General features: G+C 46.1%; 1 protein-coding gene across 2 annotated transcripts in view; it reads left to right on the top strand.

The window, feature by feature from the left end:
* Positions 1–9,725: 9,725 nt before the first annotated feature.
* CERS5 (ceramide synthase 5) overlaps positions 9,726–17,468 on the top strand; it is a 142,220-nt gene continuing 134,477 nt past the window's right edge. Inside the window, exon 1 of one of the 2 annotated variants that reach the window (XM_077484300.1) lies at positions 9,726–9,953. In XM_077484300.1, coding sequence (XP_077340426.1) covers positions 9,781–9,953 — 173 coding nt within the window. In that variant the 5' untranslated portion in view covers positions 9,726–9,780. The remainder of the gene's footprint in view (positions 9,954–17,468) is intronic. The other variant, XM_077484301.1, reaches the window with a different exon arrangement.

The following is a 17,468-nucleotide window of genomic DNA, read 5'->3' as shown; positions in this document are numbered from 1 at the left end:
GCACGGCATTGCGTAGTGTTGCAGGGCATTGCTGAGTGTTGCAGGGCATTGCGGAGTGTTGCAGGGCATTGCGGAGTGTTGCAGGGCATTGCAGAGTGTTGCAGGGCATTGCAGAGTAATGCAGAGTAATGGCAGGGTATTGCAGAGTAATGCAGGGAATCGAGGGGTTAATTTTCGGTGAGCAGCGATGTGGGCACTGCAGATGCAGCCCACATCGCTGCTGACACCGATCTCTTCCCCCTCCGCTGTACCGATCGGTACAGGGAGGGGGAGGGAGGAACCGGCGTCATAACATGACGCCGGCTTGTTTACAAGTGATCACTCCGTCATTTGACGGAGCGATCACGTGGTAAACGGCCGCGATGAGCGGGCGTTTACCGTGATTCGTGATGCGCCGGGTCCACTGGACCCAGCGGTCACGGATGCTCTCGTGTGCGCGCCCCAGGGGGCGCGCGAGAGCAGAATTCTGGGAGGCCGTTAATTAACGGCCTCTCAGAGTTAAACAACCGCCCTGAAGCCGTTAATCGGCAATGGGTGGTTGTTAAGTGGTTAATGTATGTTAGTTTGTCGCTATACATGTAAAGAGTGACATGTTTGGTATCTATTCACACAAGGTTTATGGTTTTTATATTATACCAAAAAATTGGGCATTATATTGTGTTTGTGTTCACCAAAATTCATTAAAAGGTGTATTTTTTCCCCAACAAATTGTGTTTGAAAAACAGCTATACAAATATCATGTGACATAAATTACAACAGCTAACATTTTATTCTCTTGGGCCTCTGCTTAAAAAAAATATATAATGTTTTGGAGTGCTAAGTAATTTTCTAGCAAAAAATTGCAGATGTTTACATGTATTAGAGAAATGTCAGACTTGGCCAAACCCACCATTCAGCAAAATTTGGCCAAACCCACCATTCAGTGTGGCACAATAAGGTCACTGCAGTTAGCCCCACCCATTCCCCACTCCTATTCTCAGGAGTAACGACTTTATATACTTCCCAGGTATGGTTATGGCCTTGGCAACCAAATACTGACACCCTATAATAACTGAGCTTGAGAGTGTCATTGATTGTTATGGAAAAGCTGATCACTGTCCTGTCATGCCTTAGAACAGGGGTCCAATGTGAAGCTACAAAAACAACAAAGGGGAAGGCGCAAACACCTGGTGCCTTACTCAAGAATACTTTTTTATTCAAAGACAATGAAACCTATATATTCGGGTGAGGTCAGGTGATCTGTGTTCTGTGCCATCTGTCCCGGGGGCATCTGGCTGCAAGGCTTTATGAGGGCCTATCCCGAAGAGAAAGTGCAGCACAGGGTTGGGATTGCGGCTTGGAAAACACGTCAGTGGTCAGAGGTAGAAAAGAAGGTGTCGCCACAAAGGGATCAGTCGCCTTTACCAGGGACCACAGTGAATAACTGAAGCAAGTACCAGAACCATATTCTCCCTGAAAGGGCACAGTGGAGAATCTGGAAACTTCAGGTGGTGATGAAGTCAGGGACCCAACCAGGAGACGCTTGCAGAGCAGCCTTGTGTGTCAAGCCAGGGACCGTGCCGGTTAGTAGGGGTGAAGCTTGAGAAGTATCTGGAGTGCCAAGCCAGGGACCCCAGCAGGGGTAATGCTTGAGGGAGATACCAGAGTCAGTGAATCAGTGGGTCTCTAGTGAGAGACTTTGGCCTTGGGGGGTTCTCATTAGACCAAAAGAGGTAAAAGACTTTACTACATTTATACAAAGAAGATTTATAAATAAATAAATGAATTTTGAATGTATTTAAACATGCTCGGAAGTTTCTTTTTTTTCGGGGGTGTATTTAACTAGTCTTGCCTAGGGTGCAAAATAATCTAGCACCAGCCCTGGGTGGAGGAGTATTATGTAGTCACTGCTGGTGCAAGGTTTTTTGACACCCTAGCCTCCCTTGGCTCCACCCCCTTTGGCCTGTTCATGTATACAGTGGAGGTGGCGATCTGACATTACGCAGTGCATGTTAATGCACAAAAAGAAAACATATCAACGCTGATAGGTTACAGCAGTACAAAGTGTGAAGAGAAGAGCTCCCAGGACTACAGATCCCGGCATGCCTGGGTTGCTATGACATTGTCAGCCATAATCACCCCAGGATGGTGCTGAAAATGAATGTAAGTAAGGTTCCCGGCTGTCATGTACTGTACAGGGTGGGGGAGGCTCATCTTGTCCCATCCCTCAGCAGCCTGGTACAGCCCAGCGTCCTCCTGCTCCGCCCTGTCCTCCACCACCGCCGGGAACTGCTAGGACAGCTGTGGAGGCATCAGAGGACCAGCGACGTGTGAGGGGCTCTCCTCTGTCTTCTTCCGAACAGCGCTGCCACCTGGTGGTGTAATAGGAGGGAGACGCAGAGGGTGCAGTGATAGTGAGGGAGTTCTATCACAAAATATTGCAATGACCAAACATCCAACGTCCTGGAAAGCGCTGGGTACTGCGGCTTTGCGGGACATTATTGTGTCAGACAGCCCCCTTTCACTGAGCCTGCACTCAGTGTGGGTTGCACCGCACTGTTTACAGGTGGTTGCGCTCTTTACCGATGTGTGCTCTAGGCAGGCGCCTAGCTCGCCTATTGGTAGCGCCGACCCTGGATGTAGTGTTGTGGGGGAGGTGCTAGGAGAGGGAGCCTGCAGCTGTGACCTGTGTCCTGCCCCTGAGCATAGTGCCCAGGTCATGTGACCCCCCTTGTCTTGGCCCTGGATCCAGTCATATGCTCTATTGATCTACTGAACATCCTTCCCCCATCCATAGATCTCCTGCTCTGTATGTACAATCACTCATGCCCCATACTCGGGGAAAAAGGAAAAATTGTAACAGGGAACAAAAGGGGATAAAATGGAAATATGGCGGAACACCGCTGTGACAAATTTCCACCATATAAGTTAGTCTCTGTTCACATCTGCGTGTTCTGCTAACGCGCACAGAAATGCATGTTTCCATGCAATCCTGGAACATGGAAAAATATGTGCCTTGCACTTGTAGTGCCGTTTATTGTAAATGTTACCACAAATGTGAGACGCCAATACAACAAATGTGGCAAAATCTGTGGTAAATAAAACAAACCGAAACACACCATAAACTACTTTGCCGTGCTTGTCGCGCATAGGGCAGCGCACTGAAATCAATGGGCTGCTCTATACCTGTTGGGCAAAAAAAAAAAAATGGGTGTTTGCCATCCAGGTGTATATCAGAGGTGTAACTGGGGCCTTCATCATTTCACCAACTACGGAATGCGTGGAGAGCAGAAATCAGCATTTAGCACATGTGCAAAAATGGAAAAACTAAACAACTAAAGACAAACATTTTTTTTTCATTTACAATAGAGTAAGGGAGGGCTATAACTTCTGTCAGGTTTTATTTGCCATCTGTGTCCCCATTGGGGAAATTTCCCTTCACTTCCTTTCCCAAAGCCAAAAAAGAAGTGAGAGAAATCCCTTAAAGTGACATAATCCCCGGGTGTCACCAGAACTAGTGTTCCCATTGGAAGATTTCCCCTCTATTTCCTGTTCTGGTGACAACCAAAAATCTGGAATTTTCTTTCACTTTTGGTGGAAAGGGGGCGTAGACATCAATAAAATCCTGACAGGGGTTCTAATCCCTCTCCAATCCATCCAACACTAACAATAATAATGTTCTCCTTTATTTATGTAGCACTGACTCCCGAAGGAGCGGCTGGTTTTAATGGTCTTACCGTTACTTTCTCTCGCTCGCTCCTTGTATCTAGGGGTTTCCCGTGGTAGATGGCCCAGACTTTAGAGACTGACAACAGATCCGCTTAAAGGGATTTTTATTTGCTAAAACGTAGTTAACAACAGTCTCTCAGTATAGGATCAGAGGGTTATGTGAAAAGTCCAGGTACTCTTAGTGTCAAAGTCAGTAATAAACAACTTTCTTACTTTGAATAAATCCAGAGAATAGCCATTTACAGCTGGATGTTCACTCTAGTTGGATAGTCCCTCTCTCACAAGGTCTAGCAGCCAACAGGGTGTTTGAGTCAAGAACAAGTCTCTGCCACAGACTTTGTTGTAGAACATGTAGGAATAAGTGTAGAACACTCGCGTGGCACCAGCCGGCCCGGCGATACCCCGCGAGATTGGATTCAATTGGGTCCTTCAGCTTTACCAGACTCTTGCTAAGAAGCCAACCCTTGCGTGGCCTTCTCCCCTGGATAACTAAGAAGTTGCTGGGCCTCTCCACAACTTGAGATGGCACCGGACCACTTCCAAATCCTTTCCTTAGTTTCCTCGCCTCGGGCTAGCCAGCCCCGAGACGAAAAGTCGGGTGGATCCACACCCCAGGCCAAAGGCCTCCTGGGGGCTGGTCAGGAGGACCAAGACCACGGAGTCAGAACATACTTCTGGACCGGAACCCCAAACCACGTGACATCCGCATCTTAACCACTTCAGCCCCGGACCAATAAACACCTTAAGGACCAGAGGTCTTTTTCCAATTTCGCACTGCGCTGCTTTAACTGGTAATTGCGCGGTCATGCAATATTGCACCCAAATGAAATTTGCGTCCTTTTCTTCCCACAAATAGAGCTTTCTTTTGATGGTATTTGATTGCCTCTGTGATTTTTATTTTTTGCGATATAAATGGAAAAAGAGCGATAATTTTGAAAAAAATATATATTTTTTGTTATAAGAAAAACTAAACTAAATTTTAGTCATACATTGAGGGCAAAATGTATTCAGCCACATGTCTTTAGTAAAAAAAATGTCAATAAGCGTATATTTTTTGGTTTGCGCAAAAGTTATAGCGTCTACAAACTAGAGTACATTTTCTGGAATTTACACAGCTTTTAATTTATGACTGCCTATCTCATTTCTTGAGGTGCTAAAATGGCAGAGCAGTACAACCCCCCCCCAAATGACCCCATTTTGGAAAGTAGACACCCCAAGGAAATTGCTGATGGGTATGTTGAGCCCATTGAATATTTATTTTTTTTGTCCTAAGGGATTGAATAATGACAAAAAAATTTTTTTTTACAAAAAGTTGTCACTAAATGATATATTGCTCACACATGCCATGGTTATATGTGGAATTGCACCCCAAAATATATTTCGCTACTTCTCCCGAGTATGGGGATACCACATGTGTGGGACTTTTTGGTAGTCTAGTCGCGCACGGCACCCCCAAAACCAATCACCACCTTCAGGATTTCTAAGGGTGCAAATTTTTGATTTCACTCCTCACTACCTATCACAGTTTCGAAGGCCATAAAATGCCAAAATAGCACAAAACCCCCCAAAGTGACCCCATTTTGGAAAGTAGACACCCCAAGCTATTTACTGAGAGGCATGTTGAGTCCATGAAATATTTTATATTTTGCCACAAGTTGCGGGAATATTACAAACTTTTTTTTTTTTGCACAAAGTTGTCACTAAATGATATATTGCTCACACATGCTATGGGCATAAGTCAAATTACACCCCAAAATAAATTCTGCTGCTTCTCCCGAGTACGGGGATACCACATGTGGGGGACTTTTTGGGAGCCTAGCCACGTACGGGACCCCGAAAACCAAGCACTGCCTTCCGGATTTAAATATAAAATGCTACCAAAAAAACTGTTAGCGACCGCAGGGATCAGGGCTGACTCTGCGATCGCTGCAGTTATGTGTTTAGTGTTTTGTAAGTGACAGTGATCGATCGATACTGCACTTGGGTGGGCTGGGCAGAGGGGCAAAACGCAGGTGCTAGCAGGTATCTGGGCTGATCCCGCTAACAATGCGTTTTTTTGGAACCCTAAACTGCTGGGGACGCTAGTATAGATCTGATCAGATCAGATATTGATCTGTTCAGATTCTATACCACTACGGGAGGTTTATGCTTTGCGTGTGGGTGTTAGCGGTACTGGCACTAACCTAGCGCTGCCTGGGGCGACGCAGACCCTGACCCTAAAACCTAATTGATATCACCCACCGGGTGATCAGGGGGTTAAACCTTTATTGGGTAATAAATGGTGGGTGCCCTGATGCTATAAAAAGCAAACTAACCAGAGTCACCCGTAACACTTATACGGTGATCAGTGGTGAAAGGGTTAACTAGGGGCAATCAGGGGGTTCAAATTTTTATTAGGTAGTATATGGGGTTCCCTGGCGCTATATAAAAACCTGACGGGGAACCTAAATAACTAACTGGCTAACCAGCGTCACCAGTGACACTTATACTGTGATCGCTGGTGAAAGGGTTAACTAGGGGCAATCAGGGGGTTAAAACCATTATTGGTTAGTATATGGGGGTACCTAACGCTATAAAAACCTGGCGGTGAACCTAAAAAAATAACTAGCTACCTAACGACACTAGTGACACTAATGCAGCGATCAGGAAAACGATCGCTTAGTGACACTGGCAAAAGGGGGTGAAAGGGTTAACTAGGGGCAATCAGGGGGTTAAAACCATTATTGGGTAGTATATCGGGGTACCTAGCGCTATAAAAACCTGGCAGTGAACCTAAAAAAATAAGTAGCTACCTAGCGACACTAATGCAGCGATCAGAAAAATGATCGCTTAGTGACACTGGCAAAAGGGGGTGAAAGGGTTAACTAGGGGCAATCAGGGGGTTAAAACCATTATTGGGTAGTATATCGGGGTACCTAGCGCTATAAAAACCTGGCGGTGAACCTAAAAAAAAACTAGCTACCTAGCGACACTAATGCAGCGATCAGAAAAATTATCGCTTAGTGACACTGGCAAAAGGGGGTGAAAGGGTTAACTAGGGGCAATCAGGGGGTTAAAACCATTATTGGGTAGTATATCGGGGTACCTAGCGATATAAAAACCTGGCGGTGAACCTAAAAAAATAACTAGCTACCTAGCGACACTAATGCAGCGATCAGAAAAATTATCGCTTAGTGACACTGGCAAAAGGGGGTGAAAGGGTTAACTAGGGGCAATCAGGGGGTTAAAACCATTATTGGGTAGTATATCGGGGTACCTAGCGATATAAAAACCTGGCGGTGAACCTAAAAAAATAACTAGCTACCTAGCGACATTAGCAACACTAATGCAGCGATCATAAAAATGATCGCTTAGTGACACTGGCAAAAGGGGGTGAAAGGGTTAACTCTAGGGGCAATCAGGGGGTTAAACCTTTATTGGGGGGTTAGGGGGCTACCCTGGACCTAACACTAACTGCCCTGACAGTTTTTACTGTTACAACTGACACTGAATGCAGTGATCAGTAAATAAATGATCAATGCAATCAGTGACACTGTGACTGGGGGGGGAGGGGGGGGCGATCGGGGGGAGGTTTGTGTACCTATGTGTTAGAGTAGTGTTTTGGTGCACTTACTTTTTGTCTTCTCCTCGTAGTCCGGTCAAAAAGACCGCCCCGAAGAGAATGACATCACTTCCTCCTTCCTGTGTATACAATACACAGTGGGAGGAAGCTTCTCATTGGCCAGGAGCGATCCAGAGGGGGTGGCCAGAAACCAACGGCCATCCCCTCATCACGGATCGCTCCTGAAGCGAACCGGACCACCGTATCCAGCGGGAGGGGGTCCGATCGGACCCCCCACCCGCTGGAAGGCAGGCACGTACATGTACGTGCTTGTGCCTGCCTGTGCCATTGCGATGACATACAATGGCAATACGGCGGTCCTTAAGTGGTTAAGTACCCTCTCCCAGAAAGCACAGCACGAGCGACACTGGGCTGGCTCTGAGAGAAAGTAACCTTAAAGCACCCAACCAGACTGTGTTTCCATGCCTGCCAGAAGAGACAGCGCCCCCTATGGCCAGGCCGAACCCCCTATAGTCCAGTCAAACTGATGCTGAGGTCAAAATTTTGAATTATACCCAAACCAAACTGCAGCTCAGGTGTAACGTTAAATTTCAAAAACACATAGCGCATGCTCTTCAGGAGCCGGCACTACGTTTATAATTGAACATATGGGTGAGAAATGGAAAATGATTATTTGTGTGTGTAGGGGGAGGGGGTACTTGGTTTGACAGTTAACCACTTGCCACCCAGGCCAATTCTGATATTTCTCTCCTATATGTAAGAATGATCTTTTTTTTTTGCTAGAAAAATTACATAGAACCCCCAAAAATTATATATATAAGTTTTTTTTAGCAGAGACTGTAGAGAATACAAGAATACAATGGCAGTCGTTGAAACTTTTTATTTTGCACAGTATTTACGCAGCAATTTTTCAAATGTGTTTTTAAAAAATAAATGTTTCATGTTTTAAAAAAGAAAAACACTAAAGTTAGCCCAAAGTACCAGGGGAGTTCTAGTGCTAGAATTATTGCTCTTGCACTAACGTTTGTGGAGATACCTCACATGTGTGGTTTGAAACCTGTTTTCATACGTGGGCGGGACTTATTAATGCGTTTGATTTTGCAAGCACAGAGGGACAGGGGCGCTTTTTTATTTTTATTTATTTATTTTTTACTTTTATTGTTTTAGTTTGACACTTGATCAAAAATATATATATATTTTTTAACTCTTATTCCCATTACAAGGAGTGTAAACATCCCTTGTAATAGGAATGTGGCATGACAGGTCCTCTTTACAGTGAGATATGGGGTCAATAAGACCCCGCATCTCACCTCTAGCCTGGGAAGCCTGAAATAAAAAAATAAAAAAAAACGATCTCAGCTTTCCAGCCGAGGTGGCGCCATTTGTTTGAATGCAGAGGCTGGGCGTGACGTCATACCATCACGCCCGGCCTCTTAACGATCATAGAGAGTCCAGGGACCATCTGGTCCACCGGAAATCCCTATGGTAAACATCTGGGGCCGGCGGATCCGTTCTCCAACTTACCGATGGCAGGGGTGAGTCGGTAGAAGCATCGCAGGGCAGCGGGAGGAGGGGGGTCATCCCCTCTCGACACCCGTAAGCAGGGCCAGACTTACCATTGGGCTTGACTGAGCTCAAGCCCATGGGCCCCGCCGAGATACAAAGCCGAGTGTACTTGGCTCGCTCACAGTCATGCCCAGTGCCGACCTATGATGGACATAACACAGGGACTGGGCATGACTGTGAGCCGAGTATACTCGGCTACTCTCAGTTCCGCTCAGGACTGCGGTGCCATTTTTAAACTTCAAGACTGCAATGACACTGGGGCAAAGCTACAAATGACAAGGCTGAAATACACACTGACAAGGCTGCAAATGACAAGGCTGAAATATACACTGACAAGGCTGCATTGATGGGCATTTAAATGTAAGTTTTTTCCTTACACACCCTCCTAAAAAAAAATTCCTTGAAATTCCCTCCTAAGCTTGGGGTGCGTGTTCTACACCGATAAATACAGTAATGTATAGAACATAATAGAAGGTAGGGCCTGAAAGTGACTCAAGCCCAGGGGCCCCCACCACCCTAAGTCCTGCCCTGCCAGTACCCCCGTGTGTCGGCACTGTTAATAATGCTGAGCCATATCTGTGTCTCCACTCAGCTATCACGGTGTGGGATGAGATCTGTACCGGTGACAGGTACCGGGCACCTCTTCAGCTGCATGTAAAGAACTCGGCTGTCACAGAATAACATGAAGCTCTACAGCTCGGCTTGCTTTGCCTGAATGCGCAGGCGCAGGCGTAGTTGCTACAGGGCAGACGTTTTCACGGTATACGCCTCTTCATGCTACACCCCGGCACATGCGCTGTTGATATATGGGGGGGAGGCTGCCAGTGTAGTTAGGTGGTGGAGGGGGGGGGACCTGCGGAGCCCCGCCCAACGTCCGTGTCGGGGCTGAGAGTGGAGGGGGGTGTGGTCATCTTCAGTGTCGGCGCTCCGGCTGCGGCGGGAAGATGTCTGCCCTCTCGGCCTGGTTCTGGAATGAGCGCTTCTGGCTGCCGCAGAATGTCACCTGGGCGGACCTGGCGGATACCGAGAGCGGGGAGCAATACCCCCGGGCCGGGCACCTCCTCTACGCCTTACCCACTGCGCTAGGCATCTTCACCCTCAGACTGCTATTCGAGAGGTGAGGGGGGTCGGGTCGTGTTGTGTTAGTGGGGGGGACGCGAGGGTGGCAGAGCCGTGGTGGTAGTGGCAGAGATGTTATGGTAGTGGGGTGAGGGTGGCAGAGCTGTGATGGTTGTGGGGTGAGGATGGCAGCGATGTGGTAGTGGGGTGAGGGTGGCAGAGATGTTGTGATAGTGGGGTGAGGGTGGCAGGGATAGCAAAGATGTTGTGGTAGTGGGTGAGGGTGGCATAGATGTTGTGGTGGTAGTGGGGTGAAGTTGGCAGAGATGTGGTAGTGGGGTGAGGGTGGCAGAGATGTTGTGGTGGTAGTGGGGTGAAGTTGGCAGAGATGTCATAGTGGATGAGGGTGGCAGAGATGTTGTGAGGGTAGCAGGGCTGTAGTGGGGTGAGGGTGGCAGGCATAGCAGAGATGTTGTGGTACTGGGTGAGGGTGGCAGAGATGTTGTGGTGGTAGTGGGGTGAGGGTGGCAGGGATAGCAAAGATGTGGTAGTGGGTGAGGGTGGCAGAGATGTTGTCATGGTAGTGGGGTGAAGTTGGCAGAGATGTGGTAGTGGGGTGAGGGTGGCAGAGTTGTGGTGGTAGTGGGGTGGGGGGACACTGGAAGATGTGTAGTGGGGGGATGCCCAGGGATAGTGGGGTGAGGGTAGCAGAGCTGTGGTGAGGGTAGCAGAGCTGTAGTGGGGTGAGGGTAGCAGAGCTGTGGTGGTAGTGGGGGTGGGGGGAAGACACTGGAAGACGTGCGTGTAGTGGGGGGATGCCCAGGGGTAGTGGGGTGAGGGTGGCAGAGCTGTGGTGGTAGTGGCAGAGATGTTATGGTAGTGAGGTGAGGGTGGCAGAGCTGTAATGGTAGTGGGGTGAGGGTGGCAGGAATGGCAGAGATGTGGTAGTGGGGTGGCAGGGATGGCAGAGATGTTGTGGTAGTGGGGTGAGGTGAGGGTGGTAGAGCTGTGGTGGTAGTGGGGTGAGGGTGGCAGAGATGCTGTGGTAGTGGGGTGAGGGTGGCAGGGATAGCAGAGCTGTGGTGGTAGCTGGGTGAGGGTGGCAGAGATGTTGTGGTGGTAGTGGGGTGAGGGTGGCAGAGATGTTGCGGTGGTAGTGGGGTGAGGGTGGCAGAGATGTTGCGGTAGTGGGGTGACACAGGAAGGCCATGTTGTGATAAATGGGTGACACTGGAAGTCATGTGGTAGTGGGGTGACACTGCCTGCTGTGCCCCTGATCACCTCCTCTATCTGTATGTTCTCTATACCAACCAGGGTGCCTTTAGGTCTCTTCAGGGGTGCCTTGGCAAAATGCCTACAAATTGGCCAATAATTGTATACAAACCAGCAGGTGGTGGAAACCTGCCCTCTGGTTGCACAGGTTTTAATTTTGCACCATTATAACCTTCCAGCCGCCGGTGTCCTAACAACCAATGAGATCATAGGTTGAGGAGGAGGACCCCAGTCACCAGCATAGCATCCTTGTTCCAACTCCCCATCATCAATGGGGTTACATTAGGTGAAGGAGGGAGAAGAGAAACATTGTAACACTAGTCAGTACCAGTGTGCAAAAGTGTATTTGCTTTGAAAGAATAAACCACCTCTAATGCTCCGTGTCCTATGTGTGCGCATGTTGTTGCGTTATGTAAAACTATTCATTTTGTTTTTTGAATGGGATGCCTAAAGATTGTGCAGAATTTTAAAGGGGGCCCCCAACTGAAAAAAAGGTTGAGAAACGCCAATCTATACTGATCACCTCATCCATCTCCTGTATTGTATACCCCCCTACTCATCACACTATAATATACACTGGTTATACACACCCAGCACACTGTACACTGATTACATGTTATGCTGATCACCCTGTATACACCGATCGCCCCTACACTCTCCAATTGAGATAGAGATATATTACACACTGATCTTCGTTTACACGGATGGTCCTACACTCGCACATCACCCTGTACACACCCATCAACCTAGAGCAATGCTTCTCATTTCCAGTCCTTAAGGCGCGCACCAACAGGTCATGTTTTCAGGCTTTCTCTCAGATCAAAGGGCTGTGGGAATTACTAGGGCAGTGAAACTGATCAATTCGCCTGTGCGAAACAACGGAAAGCCTGAAAAGATGACCTGTTGGGGAACCTTGTGGACTGGAATTGAGAAACACTCACCTAGATCACTGATCACAATAAATACACAGTTTCTAATATACTCTGATCACCCCTAGACTCACCGATCGCCCTATATGCACCGATCATGAACATTCACACCGATTGCTCAATATACATTGATTGTCCTACTCTTGCTGATCGCCCTATATACACACCCATAATAACTTACACTGACCCCCTCCCCCCCTTACACGGTTCCTTTGTGTGTTCTGCCTGTCACCACGTATGTGTCCCCAGTCATAAGATTCTTCTTCTATACAACTCTGTGACCCCCATCATGGATCTACAACTTCTGTATCCTCATCCTACCTCTATCCATAGTCCCTTCCCTAGGACGCTGATTATAATGTTCACTGATCTGACTGTACACCCCCCTGTGATACTAATCATGACACGGATTGCTCTGTTTAATCCCTGTGTGACATTTGGTAAACCTGAGGAGGTGATCTCCTCTGTGTACACAATGAGGGGAATTGATCGTCATGTATTCTGCTTCATTTTATAGTTCTCTGTGATTCTCTATTTAAAATAAATAAATAAAATACATACGTTGTCTGTTTTAGTATAGATCCCTGTAACATTGATCTAGCCCAGTGAAACTGGATGTAATATATCCTACGCCCACCCTCCTCTATTTGATTGGACCTCTGTGACCCTGACCAGTGTGTGTGTGTGTGTGTGTGTGTGTGTGTGTGTGTGTGTATATATATATATATATATATATATATATATATATATATATATACACACACACACACCAGCCATAACATAATGACCACTCACCTAAAATTAAATAGATCCCCCCCATGTGCCACCAAAACAGCCCTGACCTGTTCAGATATGACTGGCAGTACATTACCAAAAGCATCATACTCCCTATACCGCATCCTGGTGTCCTCTCCTCCCCAGGGTAAGTGACACACACACACACGCACGCACGCACACGCACCATCCACATGATGTAAAAGAAAACCTGACTCGTCAGATCAGGCCACCTTCTTCCATTGCTCTGTGGTCCAGTTCTGATGCTCACCTGCCCGTTGTAGGCACTTTTGGCTGTGGACACGGGTCAGCATGGAGCCCCCTGAGCAAACACAGCTCCATACATAAACTGACATGCATTGTGTTTTTTGGCAAACTCCTATTGGAATCAGGATTAACTTTTTCAGCCATTTGAGCTATTGTAGCTCTTCTGTTGGATTGGGCTACACAGACCAGCCTCCACCCCCTCCCCCATAAGTATCAATGAGCCTTGGCTGCCCATGACCATGTCACTGATTTTCCTTTCTTGGACCACTTTTGGTAGGTCCTGACCACTTTAGACCAGGAACATTCACACAAGAACTGCAGTTTGGCCCTTGTCAAAGTCACTCAAGTCCTTACACTTGTCCCTTTTTTTTTATTTTATTTTTTTACCTGTACCTTTTGATGGTGCATCCTCGTGTGACATAGATCAAAATAATTACTTAGTACTTATGGTGTCCTACACTCCATGCCTGCACACCCATTGTTAGCCTGAGGATGGTGGTGGGGGTAGTGCCCTTTTCTGCCTTTTATGTTTTGTTTGATCCCGTTACCTTGTGCTATACACTGGGTACCCACGGGCCAAAAATCATCTAAAAATGATTGGTTGGGCAGGAACCAGCCAACTTTCAGCCCGTGCAGCTGCTTGGTCTCCAGAAGCCGGGCTTATGACCAGCTTATGTCAAACCAGCATGCTGCAAAACCATGTGATGTGTATTAAAAAAAAAAAAAAAAAAACTGCAGAGCTGTCCCTGTGTTGTAATCCATATAGCAAGATGATAAATCGCTCTTCTAAACTCATATGACACAATACTACAATATCAATACAATTCAATTTGTCCGTAAATATCGTTTGTGTTCAAAAAGTTATCAAGTGATACGCGCTTGTTAACCACCTGCCACCAAATCGCATACCTGTATGTCATTCTGCTTCAAGTGGTTTTATATCACCCCGTACCGCATTTTAGAGCCAACGATCAGCTTTCTTGTAATGAGAACCAATGCGGCTAAGCAGTCGTTCGATTGTTATCACAAGCAGTGGGAGGGGATGTCTCGCCGCCGCTCCGCCCAGGCTCTCCCGTCCAACCAGGAAACCTGAGCAACGTGCCGGCTGGCCGGAGACCTGAACAAAGCCAGAGTCACCTTTGATTGGGTCTCCATTGTAGTAACCTGGAAATGACGTCCCTTTTCGGTTTACTGGAGTCGTAAAGGCGCCGGTTCTAAAAATGTTAAAGTATTCAGAAGCACAGATCTTGGCATTTTGAGTGCAGAAGAGGAGTTTGGGCTCTTGTAGCCCCCGATTTCACCCCCCCCCCCCAAAAAAAAAGTACCTGTCACTGCCTATTACCATCACAAGGAATGTTTACATTCCTTGCGACAGCAATAAAAGTGATCAAATTAAAAATTTAAGGGACAGTGTAAAAATAAAAAGTGAAATAAAGCAGAAACGAACGCATACGTAAGTGGCGCCCGCAAACGTAAACTGTTCAAATCACGCGTAAGATATCGCCACCATCTTGAGAGCGAGAGCATTATTTCTAGCACTAGACCTCCTCTAATTTTTACAGGTTACTCGTTTTTTAGAATTTTTAAAGTGTAGCCTATGGAGATTTTTAATTACCGCAGTTTGTCGCCATTCCACGAGTGTGGACCAGGTCATTAAACAAATTGGGCGTTAAACAAGGAGCCACAAGTAATCCATATGTTAAGCATTCTTAACTACTGTACTGCATTGTGAAAAAAGGTCTAAACTCCACGCAATAACATTGTTTTAATTTGCATAAGTACATTATACAAACAAAAATTCTGTTCTGTACAATACAATGCTGTACAGCGTGTCGTTCGGGTGGGGAAAGCTGGTCATAAGTATGAGAAGTTGTTTAAAAATGGGTTTACTTCCTCTATGATTCCCTGCAAAGGTAAAGCATAATGGACTACTATGCATCGCATAGTAGACCATTATGTGTCACTTACCTGACACAGGAGCCAGCGATGTCACCGCTGTCCCCTGTAGTTCCGAGCGTCCATCTTCTTGGTGGGTCTCCGTGGGTCTCGCTGCTCCGGCGCTGTGATTCGCCGGAGCAGCGATGACGTCACGCATGCGCACGGGAGCCGACACTCTCGGCATATCGCTGCGATCTGTGGCTTACCCAGTGCGCCTGCTCGCCGCTGTCTATGCCACATACTCCGTAGACATCAGTGGCTGTCTTCAGGTAAATATCTCCTAAACCGTATAGGTTTAGGAGATATTTCTTGGACCTACAGGTAAGCCTAAGTGGTTGGTTTGTAAGGGTTTACAACCACTTTAAACAGATACGTCATTAAACAAGGAGTATCATTCTGTATATTGCTTTCTCAATTAAACATTTAAATATGGGTAGGTGGTCTCTCCTTTACTCCTCCACTCGGTCTCCAGACTCAAGTCAGCATATGTATCATGCAGGAAAGGATGGGAGCAATCTCCGTAGGGTGATATTATTTTATTTAAATAAAATATTAAAACGCAATTGCACTTTAGCATAAATGCATGTGTACAACTCCAAACGGCTGCCACGGCGTGCTGGTTGGTTGTGTGAACCGCCACGGACTGTCCTCATAAAGCCATCTCTGCTTTATTTTTTTCTGTTCGTTCAACCCACTGGGTATATAGAGCCTTATTGTCCTCTTTATCACTCAAACTTTCTGCAGTCAATGTTACACAATAGGGGAGATCTACTAAAGCTAGAGCGTGCAAAATCTGCACAGAGACCAATCCGCTTCCAGGTTTTATTGCCAAAGCTTAAATGAGCAAGCTGAAGTTAGAAGCTGATTGGCTACCATGCACAGCTGCACCAGATTCTGACTGCTCCAGTTGTAGTAAATCTCCCCCAATGTCCTTCATGGTTTGCTGAACAGAATTGTCTGCATCTCTGAATCCTACCTGGAAGGTATGGTTGCCGCCTAATCATCCCTTTAAACACGAACACATATTAATTAAACAGATTCTATGGCTGATTAAGATAATTAGACTCGGTGCATTTAATTATCTGCATGTAATTAGCCTCAGAACTTGTGTAATTCAAAGGTGTTCAGGTTTAAAGGGATGAGGTGGCAACTCTACTGGAAGGGCAGGATTCTGCTAAATCTTCAGGTAGTTTTTTTTTTTTTTTTTCCTCTTACCACTGCAAAAGTTGACCACAGGACACCATGATCTGGAGGACCGTTTTAGAGCCTGCGCACCTATAAGGGTTGCAGTTATTTTGTAAACCCCCAGCCCTCCTCCCGGGTTTATACTCACCCATGTCTGATCTGCAAAATGTTGACTGTGTGGTTTTATCATATTGAGTACCATGTCTGTGCTGGCATCTTCTCCCTGGCTCCTTCCTGGTGTTCGTCTTTGGTCTTTTTCATTGGCCGCTGCGGGAATGACATAACGCCTGCACATATGCAGCAGGCAATCATCCCGGGACACAGGACCGTTCCTGTGATGTAAAGTGAGATGCACGGCTCAGTTTACATGTCACTGAAAACTAAGTAGGCAGGTAGATGTAGTGGGTTTTTCTTTTTGCCGAAGACATTGCATGTCTCTTCTGTGATAAAATGCCTGCTCGTGATTTTATTTATATATATATTTTTATATCTATCTCTAATTAAAAAAATAAAAAATGTGTATATATATATATATATATATATATATATATATATATATATATTTTTTTTTTTTTCTGCATTCACTTCTACTTGAAACTTTTAGATCTGCCTGTAGCATCATACTTCTGTGTCTGTACAGGTTCCCCTTTAGCAGAAGCGGGTTTTGTTTGCTCTCCCCTTTATTTTTATGCTGAAATATATATTCTAGAAAGATGGGTAGTAGGGTTGAAGATATTGAGTTAGTAAACTATAAGTTTTATAATTTACTTGCATTACCTTTTTGTGTGAAGGGGTCTCATCTCTAATCTTTGCTAGTCATGGGCATTTGCAACTGTAAGTATATTGTTTGTATGATATCAGGTGGACAAAGGTTGTGTTCTGTGGCATATTACAAGGAACATAGAGAAAAGGTTGTCTTTATCAGTAATAATGCTGTGTAGTTCATGAATATGGGTGGAGCCCTGACTACTAAAGAAGAAATCCTATCAAATGTTTACAGGTTTTACCAGACCAGCTTGGACCAGTGTGTTTACTAGTCAGCGCAGATATGTAAGTTGTGTTATCTGTTGTTATAAAAAGGAGATTGTAGCCTCAGTGCTGAAGCCTTTCCTTTTAATCACCAGCATGCTGGCTGTGGCTGTGATATTGAATGGTTGTACGATGTCTATCTTGTGAGAGTCATTCATTTTGCTGGGGCAAAAATGACG

Source organism: Lithobates pipiens, unplaced genomic scaffold (genome assembly GCF_037356315.1).
Source record: "Lithobates pipiens isolate NorthernLeopardFrog02 unplaced genomic scaffold, aLitPip1_a1.2 Scaffold_16, whole genome shotgun sequence".
Taxonomy (NCBI): Eukaryota; Metazoa; Chordata; class Amphibia; order Anura; family Ranidae; genus Lithobates; species Lithobates pipiens.
This window is presented reverse-complemented; position numbering and strand designations above follow the sequence as displayed.